This window comes from Anolis carolinensis, chromosome 3 (assembly GCF_035594765.1).
Source record: "Anolis carolinensis isolate JA03-04 chromosome 3, rAnoCar3.1.pri, whole genome shotgun sequence".
Classification (NCBI taxonomy): Eukaryota; Metazoa; Chordata; class Lepidosauria; order Squamata; family Dactyloidae; genus Anolis; species Anolis carolinensis.
Window position 1 is genome coordinate 107277536 of NC_085843.1, and position 18005 is coordinate 107295540.

General features: G+C 40.0%; 1 protein-coding gene across 3 annotated transcripts in view; it reads left to right on the forward strand.

Moving 5' to 3' along the window:
• Positions 1–231: 231 nt before the first annotated feature.
• The window catches only part of mxra5 (matrix remodeling associated 5), a 35912-nt gene continuing 18138 nt past the window's right edge, over positions 232–18005 (forward strand). The window contains exons 1-4 of one of the 3 annotated variants that reach the window (XM_016992365.2): positions 232–664; positions 14513–14728; positions 16257–16386; positions 16948–17338. In XM_016992365.2, coding sequence (XP_016847854.2) covers positions 579–664; positions 14513–14728; positions 16257–16386; positions 16948–17338 — 823 coding nt within the window. In that variant the 5' untranslated portion in view covers positions 232–578. The remainder of the gene's footprint in view (positions 665–14512; positions 14729–16256; positions 16387–16947; positions 17339–18005) is intronic. The other 2 variants (XM_003218826.4, XM_008107166.3) reach the window with 2 other exon arrangements.

Below are 18005 nucleotides of genomic sequence, written 5' to 3' on the forward strand. Positions count from 1 at the left end.
AGATGCCGCCCCCCTCCCCCCCCCCTCCACACAAAGAGGGGCGACCCCCCGACACGCGTAGGAGGCGGCGGCGTGGAGGGAACGGGAGCCTGGCCTGCCTGGCGGGGGTCCCCACGCGGCGCCCCTTCCCTCCCTCCCTCCCTCCCTTCGCCCATCCCGCCTCTGCTGCTTTGGGGCGGGCGCCGGAGCAAGTTCCTCAAGTCGGCTCTTTCGCTCAAGAAACGCCCCCGCCAAGTAGCGGCAAGCGCGCTCCTGCCTCTGGCTTTTCCATCGAGGAGGAGGAGGAAGGCAGGGTTTCTTCCTAGCGCTGCTTCAGCTTCGCCCTGCGCTTTGGATTTACCTCCTCAGAGAAACCCCGTGGGAGAGAGCCCTTCCTTTCGGCAGCCCCGCGCCCTGCTGGATCCTTCTTCCCCGCTCGTCGTCCCTGGAGTGATGAGTTTCCAAAGCGGGGGTCGCTGCTGTCGCAGACCTCCCGGGGAAGGCTTGGCTCCCACCCGACACCTTGGGAGTGGGATGTGAGCGTTTTGCGAGCGAGCTTCCCTGCAGCCAAGACAGGAGCCGCTCGGGGTGTCTTGCGCATGTGGCCCTCCAGCGCTTCCCTCCGCGGACGAGAGAAGGTGGGCTCCGCGGGCCAATGTCCCCGGCGTTTGGGCCAAAGCAGTAGGTACCTTCGGGACAACCTTTCAGGCGGGATGCTTGGTCTGCCGGGCTTCCCAAAGCGGCTCTGCGGAGGGCGGGGAGGCGCGCGTCTCTCCGGGTCTCTGAGCCTCCTGTGTGCTGTTCCTGGGGAGTGGGGACCGGGGAGAGGGAAATGGCAGGCAGAAGCTGTAGGTTATGCTTTTGTTTTTCCTGTGGAAGGAAGGAAAATGGGGGAGGGGGGGGGGGGAGAGAGAGAGAGAGAGAACTGGAGAAATGAATGGTTTTGTTTTGGAGTTGGTTCCCCACCATCAGCCACGCTTTTGTGGGGTTTGCAAACTCGGGATGAACTGGGTTGTTGTGCATTTTCCGGGCTGTATGGCCATGTTCCAGAAGCATTCTCTCCTGACGTTTCGCCCACATCTATGGCAGGCATCCTCAGAGGTTGCGAGGTCTGCTGGAAACTAAGCAAGGGAGGTTTATATATCTGTGGAAGGTTCATGGTGGGAGAAAAAACTCTTGTCTGTTGGAATTACAGACATGAATCAATCAGGGGCAGCTAACACCTCTGAACAAAGGATTCCCCCAGGCAGGAATGAAGCTTGCAAGGCCATTAATGCTAATCAAGATGATTAATCGCAACATTCACACTGACCTCCAACAGACAAGAGTTCTTTCTCTCACCCTGGACCTTCCACAAATATATAAACCTCCCTTGCTTAGTTTTCCAATATACCTCACAACCTCTGAGGATGCCTGCCATAGATGTGGGCAAAACGTCAGGTGAGAATGCTCCTGGAACATGGCCATATAGCCCGGAAAATGCACAACAACCCAGTGATTCCGGCCATGAAAGCCTTCGACAACACTCGGGATGAACTGTTGACTGGCTTTCAGGGGAAAAGATGAAAGTCTCTTTCCCTCTCCCTCTCCTTCTCTCTCTTTCAGTCTCTCCACTCCTCCTGTCATCTCTCTTTCTTTTCTTCCCCTGTGAGTCTACAACAGTAATGACTCAGGGAATTAAAGGGCATTTTCCTGTAATGGGAAGCATGTGCATGTGGAAGGTGTAGCTGGCTCTGGCACAGAGAGAGAGAGAGAGAGAGAGAGAGAGAGCTCCCTTCTGCAACTGCTGTCCTGAACGTTGCTGGTAGACTCATCAGGCTTTTCTTTTTGTTTCCTCTCCGCCTCCTCTTTCCCGTCTCAACAAGGAAACCTGAGGCCACTTTGGGGATTTAAGAGAAAATCCCTAGCCTTGATCCCACAGCCCCTGTCCAGACACATTCTGGCGTCTCACACAAATAGGCTACAGAGAGAGTCTGGCCCCAAAGGGGTCCATCGCTGACCAGACTGCCCTTGGCTTCATCCTCTGGAGACTTTGGCTGCAGTTAGTCTCTTTCTTTAATCATCACCACAACAGGCATACGGCACACACTGTCATTCGTGCACACACGCATATATGTAGCAGGCATCCTGCATATCTGGGCTAATCCCACTGTCCCCCTCCCTGCTGTATGCCCAGGCAATACCTTGAAGCCATCTCTAGAGGGCAGCGAGGCACAATTGCAGTGACATATGGGGCAAGTGGCACTTCTGTTTCTGACCCCTTTGAAAATGTCTACAGAAGGCAATACAGTTTGCTTTCCATATCCACAGATTCTGTATCAGTGGATTCAACAACCCACAGCTTGACAATAATAAAAAAAACAACATTAAAAAGCATGTGGGCAATTACAACAGAAAAGAGGAAACTGTGAAAATGAACAGAATCTGGCTACTAGTATTTAAAAAAAACCTCTAAAACCAGGACAGTAAATAAAGAACAGCACTCAGAAGATAGGGGGATTCCAGACAAGAAACAAGGGCCAGCTAACACCTCCCAACAAAGGATTCCCCCAGGCAGGGAGCAGCCAGGCTTTGAAGCTGTAAGGCCATTCAAGCTGGCCAACTGCAACATTCACACTTGCCTCAAGCAGACAAGAGTTCTTTTTCCCACCCTGAACATTTCACACATATATAAACCCCAGCTGCCTAGTTTCCAACAGACCTCACAATCTCTGAGGATGCCTGCCATAGATGGGGGGCAAAAGTCAGGAGAGAATGCTTCGGAAACATGGCCATACAGCCCGGAAAACTCACAGCAACCCAAAAATAAAAAAAGACTTGCCATTTTACTACACCATTGCATACAATGGGATCCATGGATTTTGGCATCCGCATGGATTCTGGAACCAAGCACCATTAGATACCAAGGGCCCACTGTAATCCTGATCTTAATGTTTACTCTTTTTCATAACCTGCTTGTCTTCTCAGCACTGGAGAGAAAAAGAAGGACATTCTCATCTATCCCTCCAAACACAGAGTGCTTGTAAAGTTCTACTTCATACTCATTGACCTATTAATATGTTGTTTTTGACAGCAAGTTAATTGCCAGGAGCTGCACATTCAGAGGGTTTACTTTTCACAGGAGTAAAATGGGATATAGGGCTTTCCATCAGTCATGATGCATTTATAGCGATAGTTGAATGCTAATCCTCTTTTACCTTTCAGTTTGCATTACTTGCCTATCAGTCCACATCTGTTGTCCAGAAATAATGGAAAGGATATGTTGGTTAATTGTATTTTGATTAAACAGACTGATCAAGTGTAGACTAGATTGTTAGGGCTGCAGGATGAATTTCAAGCTGGTTGCGAAACCATACCCAAAGAGTACTCACCAAACTTTTAATGAGAGGCAAGGTTGAAGTGGGGTGTTACAAGGCTCTGTCTTGGATAAGAAACTTTTCATTTCTTTATTATCATTGTCGTGTGCCTTCAAGCCATTTCAGACCTATGGCAACTCTAAGCCATCAGATGAGTTTTCTTTTCAAAATTTTTCAATTTGACTTCACCTTTAAACTAACTAATAAAACCAAGGTTTCCAAATTATTGGGTCTAATAGTTCCTATGTATAATATTAACTATTCAGACTTCAGATAAAATTTTCCAGTGCTCTATTTTAAGAAGAAAACAGACAAATTTGAACAAGTTAAGAGGTTCAGAACAGAGATGGCCAGGGATATTTGGGACTTATTTGCACTGGCATTATACCTTGAAGTGGACCAGAAGTTGCTCCTAAATGTTTGAATGATTGCCAGGGACTTCCAGTTTTTAATGAAGAATAAACTGAGGGCCCTTCCACACAGCCCTATATCCCAGAATATCAAGGCAGAAAATCCCACAATATCTGCTTTGAACTGGGTTATCTGAGTCCACGCTGTCATATATTCCAGTTCAAAGCAGATAATGTGGGATTCTATTAGCTGTCGAAGGGACCTGAGTTAACTTAGTTTAAGCTTGCATTTAACAAAATGAGGAAATGCCTTGGAGTTTTGCTGAAATTCTGAAGCAGCCCCACACTTTGGAATGAATGTGGACAGTGCAACTGGCTCCAATTTGAACCGGTCTGCTGTCTGCATCAGCCAGTGACACCAGAGGGGGAACAGCAGGCCCGTGTCCCCACCTCCCATCATTGCAACATATGGCCATGGAATTCCAAAGAAAGACCTCCCTCCTTCTCCCTGGCCATGCAGGTGTCTTTGCTGTTGTCAGTAAAGACAATCTGTGATGGCCAGGAGGAACCACCTTGTAGCTCAATGATCATCCAGCAGCAGCAATGGGGACAGCAAAGGTAAGGTGACAGTCAAGTGGGATCAAACCAGTTTCAGCCCAACTGGGTGGTCTTGATCACTGCTACTGCAGCCACCCCCAGAGGTTACTCTGAACTGGCCTTAGATTTTAGTGCAGGTATAGACGAAGCCTAGGAGAAATAAGTCATCTAAGTAAACACTGAAGGGCATGAATCTGTTTAGTCTTGAAAAACAGACAATTGACACACTAGAATTCTTCAAATAATTGAAGGGATGTTACACAGAAATGGGCTAATGCTTTCTCTGTGCTTCATCTGGCAGAAAGGCTAGATCTCATGGGCTCAGGTTACAGGAGGATAGATTTTGGGTGAACTTCCATAGAAATATGTTAGTGAAGAGAGCAATTTCACCATGGATTCAGTTACCTGAAGTTTCATTCTCTCATAGCAAAGGCTTTGAAGAAGATATTGACTGCTCTATTGGGAATCCACTAATTCTGAATTGTTCATGTGGAGTAACAGGGTTTGAAACTGCATTATATGGTCACTTTAGATACATAAAATGCTGTCAATTCAGTTCCAAGCTGCATTATATGAGAGTGTAGAGAGGGCCAGAATTGAACAAGATGGCCTAGAACAGTGGTTCTCAACCTTTCTAATGCTGCGACCCCTTAATACAGTTCCTCATGTTGTGGTGACCCCCAACCATAACAATATTTTGTTGCTACTTCATAACTGTAATTTTGCTACTGTTATGAATCATAATGTAAATATATGATATGTAGAATGGATTTTTTATTCATTGGACCAAATTTGGCACAAATACCTGATATGCCCACATTTGAATACTGGTGGGGTGGGGCGGATTGATTTTATCATTTGGGAGTTGTAGTTGCCGTGATTTATATTTCACCTACAATCAAGGAGCATTCTGAACTCCACCAATGATGGAATTGAACCAATCTTGGCACAGAACTCCCATGACCAACAGAAAATACTAGAAGGGTTTTGTGAGCATTGACCTTGAGTTTTGAAATTGTAGTTCACCTACATCCAGAGAGCATTGAGGACTCAAACAATGAAGAATCTGGACCAAACCTGGCACAAATACTCAATATGCCCAAATGCGAACAATGGTGGAGTTTGGGGAAAATAGATCTTGACATTTGGGAGTTGTAGTTGTTGGGATTTATAGTTCACATACAATCAAAGAGCCCCTTAAACTCCACCAATGAATTGGGCCAAACTTACCACACAGAAATCCCATGACCAACAGAAAATACTGGAGGGATCTGGGAGGAATTGACAGTGATTTATGGGAGATGTAGTTCACCTACATCTGGAGAGCACTGTGAACCTAAACAACAATGAATCTGGTCCAAATTTGGCACAAATACCTGATACACCAAAATTTGAATACTGGTGAGGTTGGGGGATTGATTTTGTCATTTGGGAGTTCTAGTTGCTGGGATTTGTAGTTAACCTATAATCAAAGAGCAATGTTTTTTTCTGATGGTCTTTGGCGACCCTTGTGACCCCCCCCCCTCCAGGGTACCTACCCCCAGATTAAGAAACGCTGGCCTAGAAGGACCTGCTCAAACCTTGTGTTTCTGTAAAATCAAACTACTGTCATACTAGGATGAAACTTATTCATATTGTCCCTATTTTTTGCTTGAACCTTTTTTTTTTACTCTTTGTCCTTTGTTCCTTATTAATCTTTTTTGCTCCCTATTGACTTGGCTAAGAGTGCATCTGCAATATAGAATTAATGCACTATGACATCACTTTTCCTGCCATGGCTCTATGCTATTGAATCATGGAAGTTTGACAAGGTCTTTAGCCTTCTTTGCCAAACAGTGCTGGTGACTCACCAAAGCACAATTCCCACAATTTCATTACATTGGGCCATTGGTGCCAAACTGCATTAATTCTACAGTGTAGATGCAGTATTAGATATTACATTTTTTATATTTCCCAGGATCCTCCAACTAGTAGTTTTTTCAAGCATAGTTTTCAACTGCAGGAACTCTTCCACCTGGCATGCGATCACTATTTGTGTCACAATGGGATCTGCTGCTCTTCAGCGCACTACCTCTGCTCAGACACTTTGCTCTCCACCTCCCTATAAAGCCCAAATAGATCTTAGTGGTTATTGCATACATTTGGCTTCATTTTTTTGAAAAACTTTTTCCAGCGTAGTGACAACACTAACAAGATGAAATGGTCATCAGAACTTTTACATCTTCCAAGTAGAAGTAGGAATGGTACAGTCCTCTAGGTATGGGTGGACTGCAACTGCTAGCCAGCAAAGCCAGCTGCAAAAAACATCTGATGAACTGCAAAATTTAAAGTTTGTATAGCACAGAGAACTTAGGCAATCTGGTTTTGCTGAAATTCATTATTCCAGATGAATGTTTAATAAGATAGTCACCTTTGCACCCTCCTCACTCATTACCAAACTCCTGATCCAAAAATCTGAGCCAAAAGAGGTTCTTGGTCCATGAAATCCTTGTCATTTTCATTAAATATTAGTAAAATATAGTTCATATGATTTTTCTTGTCACATGCAATATAAAGACAGTAGCATGAATTACACCAGCCACTCTTATTTCTATTCTTTTTGCTCTGGATCTGTTAAAATGAAAAGGAAGCTTAACATAGTGATATTCTTTAACTTGTGACTAAATTCCTCTATTCCTTCCAACTATTTTGCAAATTCTGATGGCAAATGAAGATAGGTGTTCTTTTCTGTTATCATTTTCTCTAGGTCTCTTTACCATCTATTCCAACAATAAAGCATGCTTACAGATATCTGGAAAGACTTAAACATTCTTAAATGTCTAATTAGAATGCCTCACATGGTTGGGAATATTGGAAGAACATTATTTGTTAATTGGTGTTGATGAAAACAACAGAACAAGCATAATAATTAGCATATGCCCTTGAACAGTAGGCCATTTAGCACACTTTACTGATTTAAACCTTTACATTCCACCTTGCTATATTGGTTCACTGGAGTGTTTTGTAGTTTCCTCATCAGTGAACATGTGAAAAACTCTATACTGAAAAGCATTGGCTGTGCATGATTCAGACATCACATTGAGCCATGATTTAATCCTAGGTGAATAATCGTGAAACAAATTACTGGCACATACACTCCCTTGACATATTTCCTTCTCTTTTGCCATTATGTTTGGCCTGGAAACAAGACATAAATTAGGAAGCAACTAATTAAGTTGAGCAGATGAGTGGGTGGGGGAGAACACAAGCCAGAGGCTCATTCCAGACTCAGTCACATAGTGCAAAATGTTGCTTTCACGTGCTGTCTGTCTGAACCAAGCCATTGAGTTTGATGCTGCATGAGCTGATCTGACATTTTGCCAACAAAGTTGCTATCTGGTGTTTGCAAAGTGATGTCGAGTAATGTACATAATGTATGGCAAATGTCTGAAAAGTGATGCTCTTCAAAAGGTTTGGCTATCCAGATTATGTAATGGCATTTCAAAAAGAGATATCCCTTTTAATGACTTCCATGAAAGATTGAACTCATAACCAGGATCCTATATCAAAGCGACATAGCCATGATGTTTTAGGAAAGTTCCATCTCATACACTTGTTCTGAAATCCACCTTAAAGGCCAGTTGGCCAACCCTATCAAGAGAGTTCTGTGAGACTAGGCTCCAGGCCCTGCAAGTTCACCACCTGAACAACAGTATAATATAGAGTTACTATAAGAACCCACAACTTTTGCTCTTCATGCTGTCGTTTTCGAATGAGAGAGTTGGTCATGCCATCCTGCAGCACCCTGCTCACTAGCACCACAGAAATCAATAACTCCAAGCTATAATAATAATTTTATTTCTTACCCACCTCTCCTCACGGCTCAAGGTGTGTTATAGCATTGCTAAAACACATAATCAAAACACATAATCATTTAAAAACACTCCATAGAATCACATATTAAAACATATTTCCATACAATACATATTAAAATACACAAAACAAAAGTTAGACATAGAGTGGACGTTTAAGGTTCATCATTAAAACTATCTGGGTAGGCCTGCTGGAAGAGATAGGTCTTTACTTGTGTCTTAAATTCGGACAGCTGATATAGTTGATAAAAGTTGGCTGTTTTATAGCATAGGTTTCAAAAACATTTGCAGTTGCAGTGATGGCACCACAATCACATATGTGAATGTAAAACACTTAGAAGTTGTAAACCAACTTTAGACATCATAACTGCCTAACAAGATGACAGCCCATATTTCTGCTATTTTGTGTATAGTAGTCACATCCTTTTAATAGCAGAACCTAAGCTAAATCTAAAATTGCGCATATGTGGACTACATCTTAATATGGATTACAAATATTACATTTTTATTCATTTATTTTTATATAGCTAGTACTCATTACCACCTGTGAGCAATCTCCATTGTAGCAGGCAGAAGCAGAGTCCCTATGGCAGTTCTCCTTGCACGAGAAATTGTTTGCACAAGAGAGGTGGGCTGGAATAACAATCAGCTGCTTCCTGATCAAAAGGAGAACAGATCCTTGTAGATTGCAGCACAGTTGCTGTTGGGTAAATAGGGACTGGAGAATTCTCACAGTCCCTATGTATTGTGTAAACTTGGAAAAAAATTGGGATCATGAATATGTGAATATGAACCAGTTACAAATGCATAACTCATTTGTGACTGCTGTAGTGAATTCTGGCCACAGTTGTTTCATTGCATTAATTATCTAAACAAATAAATGCAAATGTCTGCAGTTATATTGTCATGCCAATAGATAGAATGACAGTGGGCTCTCTAGCGAAGTAATTACTAGATACTGTCCTGCTATTAAAAGTTATTATTTTCTGTTTGGCTGCATATTTGCTGATGTCCAAAATATCAATAGAAATGGAGAATAATGTGAAAGTATATATTCTCAGTACATGGTATGTTGCTTAAAGGAAAGGAAAGGAAGGAAGGAAGAACCCATGCTGCAGAAGTGAATGTTTATGCATCCTCTAAAGAAAAAAGAAAATATTTAGGATATTCAAGTATGACAACTTTTATTGAAGAAACACTGCTTTATGTACAAGATATAGCTTCTTCGTGATAGTCTGGATTTTGGAGGATTTTTAGACATGTCGTTTAACCCTAGAAAAAACAATCTGGCCACAAACGTTTGTGAAACCACTGTTGGGGTGACGTAATCACTTTTCTGAGTTATATTGGTTTACATATGATAGTGATATGAAAGGCATGACTGCATTGTTGCTTAGAAGTTGAAACAGCTAGATGCATACATACACAGAAAAACTGCATTTTGAAGAAAAACAATGCAGTGTCATGAGGCTTTGTGTTGAACCAGTGGCTTGCAAAATAAGGAGCAAGGATCTTAGCACCACTGTGAAGTTATAGGTTTTCCATTTCCCCACAATTTGAAGTACGTTTATGATGCTGCTGCACTTCTTCTTTCTAGATGTTCCCCTAGATTAGCCTCGTGAAACATACCTCTCTGCCAGCAAACTTCCTTCTCCTTCCCCTTCCCCCTTTTTTAAATAAAACTGACATTTTCCATGCTGGAACATGCCCCTACAGCTAATTACTGGCTGGGGAAGATTGAGGGTGGTTGCAGGAGAAGAAAGAAGATTATATTCCTCTGGATCTCCTGTGAATGCACATGTACTTGCGAGAAATCCACGAGGAAAACCTTTTCTTCTGGCTGTAGACATGCAGCTGGACACTTCCTAAGTGATGATGATGATGATGATGATGATGATTATATTTATTTATACCCTGCTTTATCTCAAAGCAGCTTGACATAAAAGCATTAATATACAATTTAAAATATACAACAATGCAAACATTAAAATAGAATTATACACAAGCAGCATTTTTAAAAAATCCCAGCTAAAATCCATCAAAACACTTAAAAACCACAGCAAGTGATCCTGCCTTTCTACAACTTCTCCAGTATGAAAAAGGTCAGTTGGCCTGCATGGAAGGCATTGTGAACAGAGATATTGCATTTTTTCTGCAATGTTTTAAAAAGACCTCATGGGAGATTATGTCACCAACTGTATTCCAGACATACTGTCAAGTTTCAGTTGCTTAACATGTGAAGTTTTGTTGTCACAAACAAAAGGAGTCTCAACAAAGCTGTTGCATCTGACCTGATTCCCTTTTTTTAGCAGACAAGTTAAACTGACACATATTTTTTTAAAAACCTCCTATGAACATGTATTTTCTTTCACTTTGTGATTGGGCATTACAAATACCAGGTGCTGTAGGCTATATTTCATTGAAGGTAACTGATAAGCTCCACTGAGTTTAGTAAGGTTTTTTGGTATTGTCATGTACCTTAAATTGCTTTCTGTGTTATGGCAACTTAAAAATGAGCCTATCACAAGGTTTTCTTGGTGAGATTTATGAAGATTTATGAGATTCAGAAGGGGTCTGCCATGTCCTTACCCTATGCCAAGAGAGTGTAAATACTACAAAGAAATCAGATTCTCTAAATAGAATACTTGGCTGGTATATTGCCAATGAATACCAGGTGCTATATTTCAGCAGGAATTGACAAAATCTCATTTCCTAAGAAAACTCTATGAAGCTAAGACAAGCATTCTGATGCCACATATATATTATGGAATACCCTTGACTCTGCAGCCATAAAAACTCCAGTGGACATGAGATTTTGTTATATATTGAATACATTGGAATTTTCATGGGTTATAAAAATGCACCTGATTAAAGTGCTCAGTGTTTGTTTTGTTGTTGTTGCTGCTGTTGTTGTTGTTTTAATGATCCCTAGATTGAGAATTATAAAGATTAGCTTGTCATAAAACTCCCTGTTTGCTAATTGTTCAGGAAATAGGTCACATTTTATGAGCTAATCCAAGACAAATGGGGACAGTTCATATATCAGTACTGTTGCATTTATGTGCCTGTCTATTCCATTGATAGACATATGATGAACCTGTTTCATATTTACTTGAACAGGCCTCACTTCTGCCTAAAGAGAGGAGTATTCTATACAATCATGGTTCACTTGCAGCTGTACAGGTTGCTGCTTGCAATATTTCATTTAAAACATACTCATTGGATTTAGATGTTTAAGGAGTAGCTTTTATTTATTTAATGGGCGGCTTTAGTCAAAATAATTTGTGTTAACTGTTCAACTATAATTACATGATACACATCTAAATCTCACCTATTTGTCTCTTTGTACATGTTTAATAAGAAGGTTTAGGATGTGTTGTAGCAGTGTTTCGAGTACTGTAGGTGTATTTTACAGCATAATCTCTTTTGCAGCTTCCAATCAAAGGGAGTTCACATACACTGAAAAGTTTGATGGGTCTCTAATGTGGTCCCCATACTTGATACTGCACAGCTTCCTTGTCCCATCCTTGATTTCCCCACGGGTGTCTGCAGGAAACATCAGGATAGGGACCATAGCTCAGTGATAGACTATACATATAGCCAATCATCAGTGTCTCTGTATTGTAATAAAAAAAGAATCCTGTAAACTTAGAAGAACAGTTGGACTCAACAGGAATGTCTAGAATATGAACTAAGGATTGGGTTCAGTTTAAGATAGCTTCCTATGTTCTTATTAAAAGACTTTCACTTGTCCTTGAACTCTGATCACTTGGGATTCTGTGGATGTAGAAGCTTATGTGCATGGACTTTGTTGTCTCACATATTCATGTCTGCCAAGCAGATATTGGAGAATGGGATGCACAGTGTAGGCTCTCACACAAAACTTTTTATTGTATGGGATGCCTTTATGCAATGAAGAGTAATTACTGTGGATTTATGTTGTCAGAATCATATCACAGTTTCAGAAAATTAGATTTAGCTTGGTTTGGTTGTCAAAAGAAAAAGTTTGCTGCTTCAATACAGAAATTCTTCCTTTGGGTAAAGACCACAATAACTAATACAGACAATCCCCTAGTGACAAACATCTGGCTTACAAATGACTCATAGTTAAGAACGGGAGAGGAGACAACAGGAAGTGAGATAAATCTACCTTTTGGAAAGAAAATTCACTCCTGGAAGGGTTATCCTGGAGAAAAGGTCTCTCCACTGAAGCTTTGTTTCCAATCCTTGTTTCCATAAAAAGCCAAATGTTTCAAAATCCAATTATCATAGGGACAGAAAATGAGGTGAAATCTTCTTTTTTTTTAAATTAGTTTTTATTGAAACAAAACAGTACAATAAAATCGAAGGTAAAAGGGGGGGGGAATAGAAAAAGGAAATGAAAAGGAAAAAAAAGAAAAGAAAAAAAACGGGGGGAGAGGGGAAGGGGGGAAAGTCCAGGAAAAATAGGAAAAAGGGATTGCACTTCCATTCTTCTTCTTTGCAATTCAACTGGAAAAGATTCAACAGATCCAATCTATTGTTTGTTGCTTAGTTGTTACTTCTATTCCGTCCTTCCCCTTCATTCTCCTTCGATCCGGTGCTTTCTAACTTTGTCCTTTTCTTTCTACCTACTGTTAAACTTCTATCCTTTCTTTCTTTTTATTATTTTATTTTTTCATATATTCTATAACCGGTCTCCAGTCTATATTCTTTATATATCTTCCAGTATTTCTTTTCAGTAAAGTCTGTCCATATCTATAATTTCAGTTAGTTTTTCAAGCCACTCCTCTTTTGTCGATGTTAATCCTTGTTTCCATAATTTGGCATAAGCCATTCTTGCTGCCGTTGTCATAAAAAAGAGTAGGATGTCTTTGTTTCTATCCAATTGCTCTATTTCATTGGTCATGCTTAATAAAAAATACTCGGGTTTCAATGGCAGTTTAATTTTGTGAAATCTTCTAAACAGAGGCACAGACAACAAAACAAACACCACATGTGTGTTAACCCTTCCCTATGCTATCCAAAGTTTCATATAGATAGATAGATAGATAGATAGATAGATAGATAGATAGATAGATAGATAGATAGATAGATAGGGGGGGGCACTGGAGTTACACTTAAAATGTACCTGTTCTGACTTGCATATAAATTCAACTTAAACCAACAGAACCTATCTTGTCCATAACTTGGGGACTACCTGTACTGTGCTAACAGTGAATTAAAAAGAAATTCCAGGCATACCACAATACGTATCCATGGATATTTATTGAAATTATTACAAATTATACATTACAAGATATATTGCAAACTGATTCTGTCATCTAAACACTGAAACATGAACACTCAAAAGAAAAAGTGATCCTTAAGTGTCTACAAACACATCACTTCTGATATTAATTGCTAGTCAGCCATTCAAACACAAACCAGGGATGCTGCTGCTTAGTTTCAATGATTAGACAAGATCCGATGCCTTTAGCGTATTTACCTGAAGCATATTGTCTGACTCCCCTCTTGTATGTCAGCTTCAAAACAGAGGAATAATAAAGAATGGCCCTGTCAAAAAGATCAATGCAGTGGGGAGATTCCTCATTCTTACCCACTTGGGTTACACATTGCATTGTTCCATTGTCTAAACCTGCAGAACCCACCTACATGACAATGAAGGGATTATTGCACAAGGGTACTATACACCAAGAAAATGTGAGGCCACCCTAAATGCACACATTTTCAGTTCTGAGACTCCAAACTGTCATACCTCCTCACTTGCTCTTTCTCTTTCTTCCTTGGACCATGCTAACCCTTCCGTTTCCCAGTAAGAAAGATTTCCTCTTCCCAATTTTCTTCTGTGCTTTTCTTGAGCACTGAGCAAGCTGAGTAGGAAAATGGGGGAAATCACTGTAGAGGTTAAGTCAACCAGTACATTCGGCTGTCTGAGAATTATGTATAGCCACAGCAACAGCAGAAGTGAAGCTATGAAGCCTGGCTCTGGTGAAGCTTGGACTTGCTCCTCTTAATGCCTTGATGACACCCCAGCAATGGTTTTACCCAGTGGGATCCACACTTCCCACACACCCCCTACTGACACCAATGTATCAATGGTCAATATGCCATTGTTTTTTCCCTTTTTAGGTTTTAGTTCATATGTTGTCTGACATGACGGCTTTGTTCTAGACCTATATAACCATTTATCAATTCAAGGCCAAATGTTCAAGACTTGATGTCTATCTTGATTCTGCTTTTCTCTGTAACTTATTTTTATCATTTAAAATGATATTCTAAAACTCTTTGTGTGTACATATTTTGAAGGATAGTATTAGTATAATACCTACATTGGCTCATTTTATATCCGTTTAAAAATGAAGTCAATTCAATCTATTCTTATTTCCAAATGCAATAGGTACAGCAAAATGAAGAAACCTGAGAAGATGTTGAAGCAACCCAATTGGGGGGCACTGTCCATGGTGCTGATTCTCTCTCTGGGGCTTCCAGAAGTCTCCCGTGCATGTCCTCGTCCATGTGCCTGCTATGTTCCCACTGAAGTTCACTGCACATTTCGGTCCTTATCAGCTGTGCCAACAAGCATTTCTAAGCATGTGGAACGAATCAATCTAGGGTTTGTATTGCAGTTTTACAGTGGTATTTTGTATTCTTTGAGCATAATATTTATTATTCATATATTGTCTAGTTGTAGCACTGTGCAAAACCATTCAAGCAGGATTATAATTTGATACCATTGCTGTATGGATCAAAAGTCATACATGAAAGAGGAACATAAATGAAACACACCTTTTTAAAAAATAACCCTCTTGTGGTCTACATCTATTTGGCACTTTCGGAAGACTGTGAAATGCCTCCAGATTCCATTCATTTTTATTCAGCATATCATTAACATAGCATGTCAATAGTAAATCTAACAGACATTTGCTTCTTGCCTTCACACTCTCTTCTATCTGCAGTTTAGACATTTAATTTCCATCTCATCTTAGAATCACAGAGTTGAAAGGAACTTTAAGGGCCAACAAGGTCAACCTCCTGTCATGGAGGAATACATAAAGGAACATACATAAAGATACAAGGATCTTTTCCCCAAAATGTAACCATAAGTGATATACTTTCAGAGATTCCTTTCTTATAGAAGTCTATTGAATTTGCTTCTCTGATTTAGTTATTATGTCATTCATCTTTCTTCTGACATTCTTTAAAAAGGGGTTTGTCTATCTAATCAGAGCAACCAGTTTTCATGTAAACTGTCATTCCCATTGGTCAGAGTAATCTCAAAGTGTACAATCCATACTCACATTAGGGAAATAAATCTTAATAAATTTAATTCTCACAGTGAAGAACAGATAATGATCTCCTGTTAGTGTGTTATGATGGTGTAGGTTAGAGTTATGCTATCATAATTCACTTTTATCATATCTATGTAAGCTAGAATTTTGTTAAATTCAATTAATTAATCTGGAAAAAATGACAGGCAATTGTATGCCAACAGTTAAATGACTAACTATGTATTGTTATAGTCTGGAATCCTGTGGATTAGTCCCAACTAAATTAAACCCACTCAGTGAATTATTGAATTATAAGTCCACACATAGATACATTTCATTAATATTATGGATCTATTGAGGTAAGACTAGCAACAAAATGCAGGCCTACCTGTGTAGACCTAGCACTAAAACTAGTGGCAGTGGATTTCTGCTTCCAGAAATAGCTTGGCTTGTATCAATTTGAAAATATCCTCTGCAAACTTTTATTGATTTATCATTACATTTTATTAGAATACTTGCAGGTTTACTGATTTGTCAGTTTCCATCACATAATAGTTTGGATTTCTGCCACTGAATTATAAACCAATCAGTTCAAGAACTTGGAGAAAGGAGAAGCCTGTTCTAATTGATATTTCCATGGAATTAAGTTCCAGCTAAATTGCATATGTTATATTTTATTTTAATTTAATTTATGGTAAAAGAAACATTAAATTAACTTTAGGACCCATATATGAAAAGCCAGCTTGTTAAAATGCTTCATTAACTTGGTCAGCTTGCAGGTATGATTTAAGAACAGGGCAGTTACCTGATAGTTTCTCTCAACACAGAATGATGATTCATTCCATATTACATTTAAATGTGTTTTCTTTTCAGGTTTAACAGTATCCAGGCTATATCTGAAAATTCATTTTCAGGACTTGCAAAATTGGAATTGCTCATGCTTCATGGAAACGACATCCAAAATATACCTAATGGTGCCTTAAAAGATCTGACATCATTACAGGTAAAGCCACTGTGTGTGTGTATGTGTGTGTGTGTGTATGTGTGTGTGTGTGTGTACAAAATTGGTAATAAGCGTGCATGCTTGGATTCTTGCATGGTCCCTGAGCTCTGTCTGAACAGAGGTTGATCAATTCCTTTCATGCTGGGGAAACTCATACAGATAGATGAGCAGAAAAGAATACAACACTGAAGATAAGCTCACACATGTAAATAACAGAGGCCTCTAATTTTAAAATAAATGTATTGATACTTTAAAAAATGTGCAGTAGAGCAGTTATTTTTATCCCTTAAGCCTCCAGAAGATCTCACATCAGTTGAATATTGCAGTTCTTTATTATCAGTCACCTTCTATTTTTGTTTGTTTCAACCCAGATGAAGTTAGCTATATTTTCAACAGCCTCATGAGAATCAGTATCCAAAACAAAGTCCCACTGATTTCAGAAGCACTAAAGAGTAACTTAGTTTTCATACTTTGGGGACAGTGTATTGTGTTACATGTTCTATTCAGTAGTACTGAATTCCTGATAATAGCACTGACCTAGTCATTTCTCTGTCACTTTAGGTCTTCAAGATAAGTTACAACAAGCTGCAAGTTGTAACTGGTCAGACTCTCCAAGGGCTTTCCAGTATAATGAGATTGCACATGGACCACAACCGCATAGAATTCATCCACCCAAATGCTTTTAATGGATTAACCTCCCTTCGACTTCTCCATTTGGAAGGAAACTTGCTTCAGCAAATTCATCCCAACACATTTTCTACTTTTTTGGTCCTTGATTACTTCAGGCTATCAACAATAAAGCATCTCTACTTGTCTGAAAATGCCCTCAGAACACTGCCTAAGAGCATTTTCCAAAAATTGCCACTTCTAGAGAATCTCTACCTTCATGGGAACCCCTGGTCTTGTGACTGTAGGTTGAAATGGCTTCTTGACTGGAATGAGAACTCTACAGGTAAGAGAAAGTCATTCTTTTTTATCCCCCTCTTCTGGAGTATGCCAAGATTTTTGGAATTCTTTTTTTACTTTTAATCTGTGTTATTTATTTCTAAAATACAGTTCCCCACAATTCAGTGTACCAGGCAGTGAACAAACAATAACACCCTTAGATTGTTATTGTTGCTTTTGTATGCCTTCAAGCCATTTCTGACTTGTAGTGACTCAGTCTAAAGTGAGATGGGATCATGGGATTTTCTATGCAAAGTTAATTCAGGCACATTTTCATTTGGCTTCCTCTGAGACAAGGAGACTATAACTTGTCCATGATCAACCAGTGGGTTCTCATGGTTAAGAACCTTGACCTCCCACAGTCACAGTTCAATATTGAAATCAATGCTCCATGCGGGGCCCCACTCTCAGTACATGCATATGAAATCAAATCAAGAGTGAGTTAACATAGCGTAACCATGAAATTTACACCCAGACAAATTGGGCCTTAGGAACTCAGTACACTATAGAAAAAAACCTAGAAGCAAGCCAGATGAAATTCATTAGCAGAATCACCTGACTCATACTTGGCGGCAGTTAGCCAGAGTCCTGGTTTTTCAACTTGGCTGAAACAAGACACATTAACAGCTCATTTACTATGTCAACAGGTGATGCAGTCAAAGTCAATGGTAATG